The 13,197-nt window shown below is 44.0% G+C and overlaps 1 protein-coding gene across 2 annotated transcripts; it reads left to right on the plus strand.

The window, feature by feature from the left end:
• Positions 1-5,540: 5,540 nt before the first annotated feature.
• LOC127307296 (actin-related protein 3) lies at positions 5,541-12,210 on the plus strand. 2 transcript variants are annotated; one of them, XM_051338027.2, is made up of 10 exons: positions 5,544-6,008; positions 6,121-6,355; positions 6,467-6,691; positions 6,846-6,992; positions 7,918-8,010; positions 8,364-8,483; positions 9,262-9,372; positions 9,445-9,570; positions 9,685-9,783; positions 11,698-12,210. In XM_051338027.2, the coding sequence occupies exons 1-10, from the start codon at positions 5,962-5,964 to the stop codon at positions 11,776-11,778; spliced, it is 1,284 nt and encodes a 427-aa protein (XP_051193987.1). In that variant the 5' UTR covers positions 5,544-5,961; the 3' UTR covers positions 11,779-12,210. The 2 variants fall into 2 exon arrangements, with proteins under 2 accessions (XP_071678841.1, XP_051193987.1); XM_071822740.1 differs by having other exon boundaries at positions 5,541-6,008; positions 9,262-9,570.
• Positions 12,211-13,197: the final 987 nt, after the last annotated feature.

Genomic DNA, 13,197 nt, shown 5'->3' on the forward strand with positions numbered 1-13,197 from the left:
ATTTCCGCCATTGAGGAAAATCCTCACATGACGGAACCAGTCGGTGAAGTTGCTACCGTTGCTCTTAAGCTTTTCTTTCTCTAGGAACTGGTTAAAATTGATTGAGGACGCCATATCTACAACATATTTGCAATAGTTTAGACTAATGTTTATGACAAATTGAGTTCAAATTTTAATTCAATATAATTAAAAAAAAACTAGGTGAACTCCCACTCAAAACAATATCCCTCGCATTGTCTTAGTGATCACACGAACCAAATCCACCACACCAAGTCCGATCATCACGAGACAAGATGTAACTTCAATGGCGAACACTCAAAGTGTTCATCATATCAATCATATGATTCATGCTCTACCTTTCGGTATCACGTGTTCCGAGACCATGTCTGTACATGCTAGGCTCGTCAAGTCCACCTTAGTATTCGCATGTGCAAAACTGGCTTGCACCCGTTGTATGCACTTGTTGATTCTATCACACCCGATCATCACGAGATGCTTCGAAACGACAAGTCTTGGCAACGGTGCTACTAAGGATGAACACTTTATTATCTTGAGATTTTAGTGAGAGGGATCATCTTATAATGCTACCGTCGCGATCTAAGCAAAATAAGATGCATAAAAGGATTAACATCACATGCAGTTCATATGTGATATGATATGGCCCTTTTGTCTTTGCGCCTTTGATCTTCATCTCCAAAGCACGAACATGATCTCCATCATCAACGGGCATGATCTCCATCATCGTCGGCGAAGCACCAAGGTCAATGACGCCGTCTTCATGATTGTCCTCCATGTAGCAACTATTACAACTACTTTGAAATACTACTCAACATGAAATTTAAAGACAACCATAAGGCTCCTGCCGGTTGCCACAATACAATAATGATCATCTCATACATAGTCATCATCACATTATGGTCATATCACATCACCAAACCCTGCAAAAACAAGTTAGACGTTCTCTAATTTGGTTTGCATATTTTACGTGGTTTAGGGTTTTCGAGTGAGATCCAATCTACCTACGAACATGAACCACAACGGTGATACTAGTGTTGTCAATAGAAGAGTAAATTGAATCTTTACTATAGTAGGAGAGACAGACACCCGCAAAGCCTCTTATGCAATACAAGTTGCATGTCGAACGAGGAACAAGTCTCATGAACGCGGTCATGTAAAGTTAGTCCGAGCCGCTTCATCCCACTATGCCATAAAGATGCAAAGTACTCAACTAAAGATAACAAGAGCATCAACGCCCACAAAACCATTGTGTTCTACTCGTGCAACCATCTATGCATAGACACGGCTCTGATACCACTGTAGGATAACGTTGCATAGAAAACAAAATTTTCCTACCGCGAACACGAAATCCAAGCCAAGATGCAATCTAGAAGACGGTAGCAACGAGGGGATTATCGAGTCTCACCCTTGAAGAGATTCCAAAGCGTACAAGATGAGGCTCTTGTTGCTGCGGTAGACGTTCACTTGCCGCTTGCAAAAGCGCGTAGAAGATCTTGATCACGGCGCCACGAACGGGCAGCACCTCCGTACTTGGTCACACGTTCGGTTGTTGATGAAGACGACGTCCACCTCCCGTTCCAGCGGACAGCGGAAGTAGTAGCTCCTCTTGAATCCGACAGCACGACGGCGTGGTGTCGGTGGCGGTGGAGAACTCCGGCGGAGCTTCGCTAAAGCACGCGGGAGCTATGGAGGAGAGGGGGGCGGCTAGGGTTTGGGAGGGGGTGGCCGGCCACTCAAGGGGGGCGACCAGGTTGTGGTCTTAGGGTGGCCGGCCCCCTCCCCTTGGCCCCTCATTATATAGGTGGAAGCCCCAAGTGTTGGACTACAAGTCTCCGAATAAGACCCGAACCCAAAACCTTCCATGTGATAGGGAAACCTACCCAAGGTGGGAATCCCACTTGGGTGGGATTCCCCCCTTCCATGTGGGGGGGTGGCCGGCCCCCATAGGGGGAGTCCACTTGGGACTCCTCCCCCACTAGGATTGGCCGGCCATGGAGGTGGAGTCCCTCCGGGACTCCACCTTCCTTGGTGGTTTCTTCCAGACTTTTCTAGAACCTTCTAGAACCTTCCATAGAACCTTCCGCATCATTTTAATTCACATAAAATGACATCCTATATATGAATCTTATTCTCCGGACCATTCCGGAACTCCTCGTGATGTCCAGGATCTCATCCGGGACTCCGAACAAATATTCGAACTCCATTCCATATTCAAGTTCTACCATTTCAACATCCAACTTTAAGTGTGTCACCCTACGGTTCGCGAACTATGCGGACATGGTTGAGTACTCACTCCGACCAATAACCAATAGCGGGATCTGGAGATCCATAATGGCTCCCACATATTCAACGATGACTTTAGTGTTCGAATGAACCATTCACATACAATACCAATTCCCTTTGTCACGCGATATTTTACTTGTCCGAGGTTTGATCTTCGGTATCACTCTATACCTTGTTCAACCTCGTCTCCTGACAAGTACTCTTTACTCGTACCGTGGTATGTGGTCTCTTATGAACTTATTCATATGCTTGCAAGACATTAGACGACATTCCACCGAGAGGGCCCAGAGTATATCTATCCATCATCGGGATGGACAAATCCCACTGTTGATCCATATGCCTCAACTCATACTTTCCGGATACTTAATCCCACCTTTATAACCACCCATTTACGCAGTGGCGTTTGGTGTAATCAAAGTACCTTTCCGATATAAGTGATTTACATGATCTCATGGTCATAAGGACTAGGTAACTATGTATCGAAAGCTTATAGCAAATAACTTAATGACGAGATCTTATGCTATGCTTAATTGGGTGTGTCCATTACATCATTCATATAATGATATAACCTTGTTATTAATAACATCCAATGTTCATGATTATGAAACTAATCATCCATTAATCAACAAGCTAGTTTAAGAGGCATACTAGGGACTTCTTGTTGTCTATATATCACACATGTACTAATGTTTCGGTTAATACAATTATAGCATGGTATATAAACATTTATCATAAACATAAAGATATATATAATAACCACTTTTATTATTGCCTCTTGGGCATATCTCCAACAACTTTTGCGCCCAGACTTTGATTTTAGCAAACTTTGGCTTTTTGAAAAGCTAAGAACAAAATATATCTAATAAAGGCTATAAAACCCAAGAAGGATCAAGAGATTAAATACCAAACTTCGGGATATGTGAAACCTCCTAAAACGAAGAACTGATGAAACTTCCAACCTCGAAAACATTATAGGAGATGCATACAAATTCCGTTTTTGATGAATTTGGGCTTTTTGAGAAGGTAGAAACAAGCTCAAGAACTTAACACAGAGAAACACCAATAATCAAAAGGAACTAGGGATGCAAAGTATGCAAAGGATCTATCTCCTAAGACATGCGATCAATTTACCCAAACGAAAGCCCCTCTTGATAGTGCGCCTATCTATCCTATTACCTGATCTCCCAACAACAACATCGAGACATGTAAAATAAAAACCTAACAAGGCCATACCTTTGCCTTGCGCATCCCGCTTGATCTTCATGACAACTCTTCAAGGTCCATTCAAGTTGGAATGCTTCACTTGATAAATGTTGCTTTGTTAAGACTCACAATAATTGCTCCTCCATATACAACTATGTGATAGCTTCATTTAAGCGCATCTTCACATGTCCATTATCACCAAATGGACGATAAGGTTCAAGCATATGATCTTCTCGGGATTCTCATGTTGAACTTGCCTTCTCAACCTTGATGACGATCACCACTTGATTGACATCCTCTCATGGGCTATATGAAATATTCACTTTTGATACATGCCCATGGAAATATACGTAAACCACATAGACAAAAAATACACATATATATTGGGTTAGTTCATGAAGCACAATTGATAAGGCTTACCATATCACAAGATCACATGATCTCACGTGGTACATTCTTTATGATTCATGTGTTGATCAACTTGAATCCAATCTTCGCTCTTAGTCCGTGTCAACCTTGTATCTTCTCATACTCTATCATTATACCTTGATCATCCATTGCTTAACACATGAGCTAGAGCATGGCTAAATTGAGTTCCACACAAGAACTTCATCTTAATTTATTCTATTCAAATTGACGATCTTGATGTCAAGACTCAAGGTAAATCTTTATATTAATGACATCCATACTTGAATCCAACACATGGACTACAAACATCACCGATGGAGTATTTATTCATATAAGCTAAATGAAACATTAGTCCATAGGGATTGTCACTAATTACCAGAACCACACATAGGGGCAACGCATTCTTACAATTAAAATTGTTGATCTCTACAAGTTTATAGGCTAAGGCCCGAGATGAAGTTGTCAAGTGTTTGAGTTTGACTAATTATGTAATTTAGGTATGTATGTATTCGATGTGCATTGTAGTTTAAATTATATCTGTGCTTGTTGGAGTATGTATATACGTTGACTTACAAGAATGCATATTAGGGAAACGTAAGCATGAGCCTCAAGCTAGAACGTACACCACACATACATTTCTTTCATTGCAGCAAAGTGATTTACACTTCATTTTATTCCTTGTTCATCAGGAGTTCGCCGCCGAATGAACAACTGAAGGCCAAGAAATCAATAGTTGTTCATTGTAGCACTTGTTACATTGAACAAAATGAGTTTCCTGGTGGTCGATGTATTGTGTGAGTTGCAGCGTCGCGTTAGTTCTATCCACCGCGCTAGAAAAAGCTCGACGTATCGCTATACACTGCCAGAAAAAGCGCCATGTGCAGTTTCCCGATAGAGTTATTCATGACGCCTTGTTTTGTCCGACATGGAGATGTGGTGCAAAAGAAGCAAGGAAAACCATGTCCACGATGATGGATCCAAGGGATACGGATGAGAAGGGAGAAGCATCTTGGGAGATCACTCGTTCAGATACATTGGCTTCGTACGTTGGTGGTGTGTGATTCTTATGTGAGCAATTTGATGAACTATCTTCGTGTTATTTTATTTGTTATTTGTGATTTTGTAGGCTATGGTATATGGTCATGAACATTTGTGATGTTTTCAGAACTATCTTTATTATATAGGCTACATGGTGAAAAAAACATTTGAAGTGGTGAAATTTCAGCCTATTTTGGTTGATGAATGATTCGAACACTCCATTTTGAAGTATATAGACTTTGGCCAGTTGCAGTAACCGTAAAAACTGACACGAAATGTTAAGACAACCCTAGGAAATTACAGAGTCGGACAAAAAGGGCAATCAGCATCGTATCGGAGCGTAAAAAGAGGCACCCGACCGCATGGAGCCCACCTATCGACGCAAAATATTCTCCACTACCGGATGGGTCCCACGCGTGAGGGTTGAGTGAAAACGCCTTCCAGTGTCACGAAGGCCCACCTGCCAGCCAGCAACGGGTGGTGCCCACTGCTGTGAGTAGTACCGGAGAACGAGGAGGAGGGCGTCGGTGGCGGCGTCGCAATCATCCCGCACTGCAATTGCACGCCCCCACTCTACGCCACACCGCACCGCCGCACCAACCCGAGAAACAACAACAACAACACTGCACATCTCCACCCCGAGAAACCCAAAGCCAAAGCCAAAGCAACCCAAAGCTCAAGCAAGCACGAGCGAGCCTCGCTCCATCCAGCTTCCACTCTCCACCACGGTTCCTCCCTCGGTCATCTCCCTTCTTCCCCAAGCTTCTAGCCAGCGCCGCCTCCCGCTCCCCCATCCGCGCAGGCCAACCAGCCCAAGCTCGCCCCCAATCGGTGCTACTTGCTACTGGTGGTGCTCGGTCCAGCCGGGTGCCGTGGTTGCCCGCCGCCGCCCGCTGCCGTTTCCTCCCGTCGCAGCCTCCGCCGAAATCAGCGGAGACTCGCCTCTCGCCAGGCGCGACCCGGTGGTGTGGTGCGCCGCCGCAGACGTCGCCCCTTCCCTCTCCGCGCGCGATGAACCCCACCTCGCGCCCCGCCGTCGTCATCGACAACGGCACCGGGTACGCATCTCTCTCCTCCACCCTCCCCAGATCTGCGCGCTCGCGCAATGCCGCGCGCGTTCAACGCACGACACGCACGCACGACGCTGATCCAATTAACTAACCATGCCAGCTACACGAAGATGGGGTTCGCGGGGAACGTGGAGCCCTGCTTCATAACCCCGACGGCCGTCGCCGTCAACGACTCCTTCGCCGACCCGACCAGAGCCGCCGCCAAGGGCACCTGGCAGGCGCAGCACAGCGCGGGGGTCATGGCGGACCTCGACTTCCTCATCGGGGAGGAGGCCGTGGCGCGGTCCCGCGCCAGCACCACCTACAGCCTCAGCCACCCCATCCGCAATGGTCAGGTGGGTGCCTTTTTTTTCTTCCACGGTGCCGAATGCTCATGTTTTGCCACCGCAATGTACGTGCCTTGGTGTGCGATCTTCGCTGATTTCAGCTGAAAATCAACTGCTCAGGTGGACAACTGGGACACCATGGAGAAGTTCTGGCAGCAGTGCATTTTCAATTACCTCCGCTGCGATCCGGAGGACCACTACTTCCTGCTCACCGAGAGCCCACTCACACCTCCTGAAACTAGGGAGTACACCGGGGAGATCATGTTCGAGACCTTCAATGTGCCTGGTCTCTACATTGCGGTCCAGCCCGTCCTTGCCCTCGCTGCAGGGTACACCACAACCAAGGTACGTCAGTCGTCACAGCTTTTACGATTCTCTCAACCCTCTACTCTGGAACTACTGGATGTCACTGCTGAATACGCCATTTCAGTTTCATTTTAATACCTACTCCTATCATCAGACTGGGTAATTATGGTGGGACTTCATGCTGTGTTTTCAGTGCGAAATGACAGGTGTTGTAGTTGATGTGGGCGACGGAGCTACCCACATTGTTCCTGTTGCTGATGGGTATGTCATTGGGAGCAGTATCAGATCTATTCCACTTACAGGCAAGGATGTTACCCAGTTTATTCAGCAACTTATCAAGGTAGTTTCCACAATCACAAGATACTACTTAAATTTGTTTTATTCACATCACAACTTCAGAATTAAGTGATGCTTTGCTACTTGCGGACCTGTAGAATTGAACATAATTTAAAAAAGGCGCACAAAAATAATACGAACGATTGAAATAGAGTAGAATTGTACAAAGAGTGTCCAGCATGTTATTGTTTAGTCTTGTTAGTTCACAGGTAGTGTGTAGGAAGTAGTCTATGTGTGGCTGCCAGAAGCTACTTCATTTTGTATTGCATAGGGTATATTATAGGAGAACAAAGGGCAGGTGGGTTTGCTCCTGACAGCCCAACCAGAGAGTTCTAGAGCTGCTACCTAGCTTAGTGCCTCAGGTTTACACACTGAAGGATGCTACTAGACCCTACCAGTCCTACTAGAACCTACTAGTACTAGCTTAACTCTTAAGCAAGAATTACTCTTAACAGTTATTCCTCATGTAATGACATTTCACATAGTTAATATAACTTGGAAATTTGAAATATGTGGCAACAAGACAATTCAGTGACAAAGGTATTATTTATGCTTATCTTCTCGGGACCTAGAGCAGTTGAATCAACACTAGAATTCTTAGACCAGGATGTTATCTGTATACATCTCTTAGATTCCTTGAACTGCATTAACATATTGTGAATAATGTTCTCAGTCACGCGCATTCTGAAAAGAATGAGCACAAAAGATTAATCAACATAATAAGACATGCCAGAATGAAACTTACGTTGTTATCCTCACCTGTGGGCTGGCTAGTGAGAAAAACTGATTACCTATTGCCTATTGGCAGTTAATCTTCAGTTTGGTGTATAGGAAGGACAAATGGAATTTGCTCTTTTAGTTTTCAAATAGTCGAGTAATACTGAATGACCACACTGTACAAGTTACTAAAATTCCAATCATGAATGCAGGAAAGAGGTGAGCACATTCCTCCGGAAGAGTCTTTTGACGTAGCAAGGAGGGCGAAGGAAATGTACTGCTATACATGTTCGGACATTGTGAAGGTATTAAGTATGTCTGGCATGTTGAATGTCTGCAGACTATCTGTTATGTTGTTTTCCAGAAAATAGCAGGTCGGTATAAAAAGAAAGCAATAAGTTCTCTACAATCCTAGTCTAGCAGCAAGCCACTCTGCTTAGCCGCTTAGGCATTATATTTTTAACACCTTACTGGCAAGGGCTTAATTGTGTAAATCCCTGCTCTTAAGATGCTATGTCAATCTCTTACCATTTCCTGCCACTCGTGATTGTTAATATCATCTATTTTTTCCTAGTCTGCTTTAAACTTCCCTTTTTCGGAAGAGGTAACCCCCAAAAAGGATGAATCATATCATAACTTTGTGCTTGTTTTGTTTCAGGAATTTAATAAGCATGACAGGGAGCCCTCTAAGTACACAAAACGCTTGACTGGCATCAAACCAAAAACTGGCGCTCCATACACCTGTGACATTGGATACGAGCGCTTCATGGGCCCCGAGGTTAATACTTCGTTGTGTCCTCTAGTTAATTCTTCAGTGTCGTGTCTTATCTAGGCATGTCTTTTACCAATTAATTGCCATGATAGAAAAAAAGCTCACTTCTGAACCCTGGACTTTGCCCCGAGTCTGCTTTTGTTTCTAAAACTTTCAAACGGTCACGGGCACTAAACTTGCGAAACAGTTCACTTTAGACACTCATATGGTTTTAGAGCGGTTTCTGCTGCTAGACTGGTTTTGACGCACATGGATTCCTATGAGGCAACATGTGCCATTGTGGCTCCCTAATTCAGCAAAACATGAAACGAAAAAGAAATAAAAAGTGGGGCTTCGGCTGAAACGTTAATCATCTTCTCCTTCTGCCCTCCATTCACACCCATCACCTCCCACAGTTAGCAAAGTTGCACCTCATATCTATGCGGAAAGCACACCAGTAAAACCGGCTTCACTTGGGCGCCTCGTCAATAAAAACTGCTTTGAAGTCAGCAGAGAGCCCAAAAGTGACTTTTTTCCTGATAAACAGGGTTGTCAGGGTTCTTTTGAACCTCTTAAATTTTTTAGGACCATAAGTTAACCTGACGCAAAGTTCAGGGTCAAAAGTAAAACACGACTTCATGGATAGAAAAAATGCAGATTAATTTGATTTTAAGCCCTTAATGGTTTTGATATAATAGCTGCAACACATTGTATTTTGGAGGATCTTGAACCTTTATTGTGGTTTGTTTCAATTTCAATGCTCGTTTGAGTTCAGTCTTCTCAGAGTGCTGCATAACATTTGCAGATTTTCTTCCACCCTGAGATTTACAACAGTGACTTTACGACACCTTTGCAAGATGTTATCGACATGTGCATCCAATCTTCCCCAATTGACACAAGGAGGTCTCTATATAAGGTTTGTACATCAAAGTCTTGTTTTTCTCTGACATCACAGTGTTTGAGTCTGTTCTCAATGTCAATGTCACAGAATATTGTCTTGTCTGGGGGATCGACTATGTTTAAGGATTTCCACAGAAGATTACAACGGGACCTGAAAAAGATTGTGGATGTACGGGTTCGTGCATCTAATGCTCGACTTGGTGGAGATGCGAAGGTACATACCTTCCCTATTTGCTCTTACCCTTTGTTTCTTGCAGCAAAAGCAACTCACCTGAATCTTTCTTATGGTTTGGGAACTTGGAAATTAAGCTAAATCTATTGGTTTCAGGCCCAGCCTGTAGAAGTCAATGTGGTTAGTCATCCAATCCAAAGATATGCAGTTTGGTTTGGCGGATCTGTACTTGCTTCTACAACTGAATTCTATGAGGTATTCAAATTTTGTCTCTATACAGTAATAAGAAAACTCTTTATCACCTGAAAATTTCTTCGGTACAGCCCACTAAAAATCACTTGAAAATTAACTGATTATGAGACAATAAATGAATATTAAATGGAAATTCCTTTGGTACAGCCCATTTAATTTCCATTATTTAACTGATTGTGAGTCACTAAAGATATTATATGAATAATTAAGTCCATATCCAGGGACAGCTAGGCCTAGAGTCCATACTAAGATGTTCAACCACAAACATCTATCTCCATCTGCGTCCCCCTTCAATCTCGTATGAAGCCGTTTGAGGAAGTGACAGCTCTGTGAAACACGGTGAAGCCGAGCTGATCGCTCTCGTTGATCAGAGAGGCAAGTAGAACTAGATATATATGTGGCATACTTGAGGACATATTTTGCTGTTTTAAGGCTAAATCCTTTTTGACAGAATTAGATCCAATCGATGCAAATCAAACAGATACATGATACCCAAATGACAATACACCAGAGAACCTCTCCCTCCGCCAGGGAGAGAACCCTAGCCGCCTCCACCACCGAACTCCCACCTCTCGTCCCCCATCCCCCCTCGCCGCCGCGAGAGGGCGTGGCCAGGCAAAGAGGGCGTCGAGCTTGCGGGACGGTTGTCATCCGTCTGCGGCCAAGAGTCTCCGGGGGAAACCCTAGATCCTTCGGATCAGTCGATGGTGGCACATCGTGTCATACCCCCCTTGGAGGTCTTGTCGTGCATATCGTCTCCTAGCCCGTACTGCTCCGGGAGAAATCCTAGATCCGATCTCGGATCAGACGATGGCGGCGTACGGCGTCGTTCTCCCTCCTGGGGGCATCGTCTATGGAGCAGATGCAAGCTGGAGGGGTCCTGAGGTGGAGCAGCGTTTTTCTTTCGTGTTGAAGATGGCGAGTCTTGGCGGCGTGGTGCAGCGGGGTCTCATCTTCGGATACGTCATGTTCGACGTGCACAGGATGGTGGAGCTTTCTGGCGTCAGGGTGGTGTTGGTGGCAGGCCTCGCAAGGTCATTGCATTGATCTCTCTTGAAGATGTGTATGCGGAAGACGGTGGCGGCGAGGACTTCTGAAGCGTGTATGATGGTACGCGCTGAGGGTTTGCCGGACCGGTTATGCCACCTGCTCGCCATTAGGCGACTTGTTGTGGCCTTCGGGTTTTTGATGATGCGTGTTGGTGTGATGTCAGGGTATTGGCTCTATTCATTGACTCCCCCTTCATCGGTGATGTAGGATTAGCGAGCTGTCGCTAGTTTGGTGGCTTCGGGTCGATCTTTGTAATTCTTATTGTAAGGTGTTGTGGATAATCTAATAAAAAAAAAGCTGTGTGCATCCCTTGGATGCAGAGACTGGGGTGATTCCCCCCCATTTCGAAAAAAAAAATCTAATCAAACCTGCAACCTGTAGCAGCCATGGCATTGTGCCCACAAACTGTGTGTCTTGTTCTGTGCGTGGCCGCGTGGTTCAAACTGATATGGCCGCACAAAACAGACAGCAAGAGAATCGAGCCCCATTGGGTTTGAGTGAGCTGGCCGATGTCAGCAGGTAGGTGACCAATTAGACTATAGCACTAGTATTAAAGGGCTTTTTTTTAAAATCTCAGTCATGATTTGCACTGAAATTTGTAAGTTTTACCGAATTAAAACCTCTGTTAGAGTAGTTCTGCAAGTTGACTCAACAAACAACATCAACAACAACATCAAAGCCTTTTTGTCCGAAGCAAGTTGGGTAGGCTACATATGAAACCCAACAGAAACACATATGGAAACCAAAAAGAGAAAGGTTTCTGGTGAAGTTTTACAAGTAGACTCAAAAGTGTATAATTACCATTTGTTTAGACTTCCGTTTTCTGAATCTGAGCTAAGCTAACTATCATTGCTCGTTCCCCTACAGGCTTGCCACACAAAAGCAGAGTATGAAGAGTACGGTGCAAGCATCTGCAGATCAAATCCCGTTTTTAAAGGAATGTATTGAAACCTGCTAATGAAAGAAATTATTGCGCTAGTTATCACAGGTAGCATTCACCGTGCAATCAGCCTGGGCCTAGCTGTAGCAGGCTGGTAGCATGGTAAACTGACACTGTGGACGCAGGCTGTCGAGGAGCCTCAGTGTAGCATTTTGTACAAAACCAGCGTGCACATAGATAGACCACATTGGCCTGATACATCATCTGTATAACTGTATTCATCTGTAGTATGATGCTGGTAGTCTAGAAACAGGGAAACTCCATGACCGTTCTTGCAAGCTCGATCTGGGCTGCACAAGCTTGATGTTGTATAATTACTCCGTTAGAGTATTGCTGTAACCTTTGCAAAGTTTTGTCGGTGCTCTAGTATTGCTACTCATATTTTCCTGTGAAGTTGCCACCGTCTATTCAGATAATGGATTTTTTCAGTTGGCATCGTACTTGTTATTAGGCATGTAATCGGATTGGTTTTTGTTGTTGCCATATTTTGTGCAATATTTCATGAGTGGATTGAATAATGACCGGTTACGGATTCGAACACGAATATATGAGACTGTGGATTTGGAACGGAATATACGAGACCGCAGGTTTGGAACGGAAACAAAGGTAGATTTTTGCCAGAAACAAAATTAATTGGATAGGTCGACAAACCATATGACCAAAAATAATTGATGAAATGAGTTTAACAACGCATTGATAAAATAAATACATATAACATGTTAGAATGAATACATATGACAAAACCACATAAATAAAGTAGGTTCATATAAAATGCGGTAGCGCAAACACAAGGGTTAGAACAACACAAATCGAATGTGGTAGCGCAAACACAAGGGCTAGGACAACACATGTCACATGCTTTAATACCCACTATACTAACAAGTTTTGACTTTATATTCGATAGAGCGACTACGTAAGTGGGCTATTGTTTAACAGATAAACTTGACAACTCACTAACTACTTAATATGCTCCTCTATTAGCTTCAACGTCTCGGATGAAAATTAAATTATTTGGATAAAAACCAGATATATGTGGCATACTTGAGGACATCTTTTGCTGTTTAAAGGCTAAATCCTTTTTGACAGAAATTAGATCCAATCCATGCAAATCAAACAGATATATGATACCCCTGCAACCTGTAGTAGCCATGGCATCGATCGTGCCCACAAACTGTGTGTCCTTTTCTGTGCGTGGTCATGCGCTTCAAACTGATATGGCCAACGCGCTTCAAACTGATATGGCCAACGCGCACAAAACGGACAGCAAGAGAGTCGCGCCCCATTGGGTTTGAGAGGGCTGGCCAATGTCAGCAGGTAGGTAACCAAGTAGTAGTAGACTATAGCACTAGTACTAAAGGGCTTTTTCTTATCTCGGTCATGATTTGCACTGAAATTTGTAAGTTTTATCGAACTAAACCTCTATTAGA

The sequence above is a fragment of the Lolium perenne genome, chromosome 6 (genome assembly GCF_019359855.2).
Source record: "Lolium perenne isolate Kyuss_39 chromosome 6, Kyuss_2.0, whole genome shotgun sequence".
Lineage (NCBI taxonomy): Eukaryota > Viridiplantae > Streptophyta > Magnoliopsida > Poales > Poaceae > Lolium > Lolium perenne.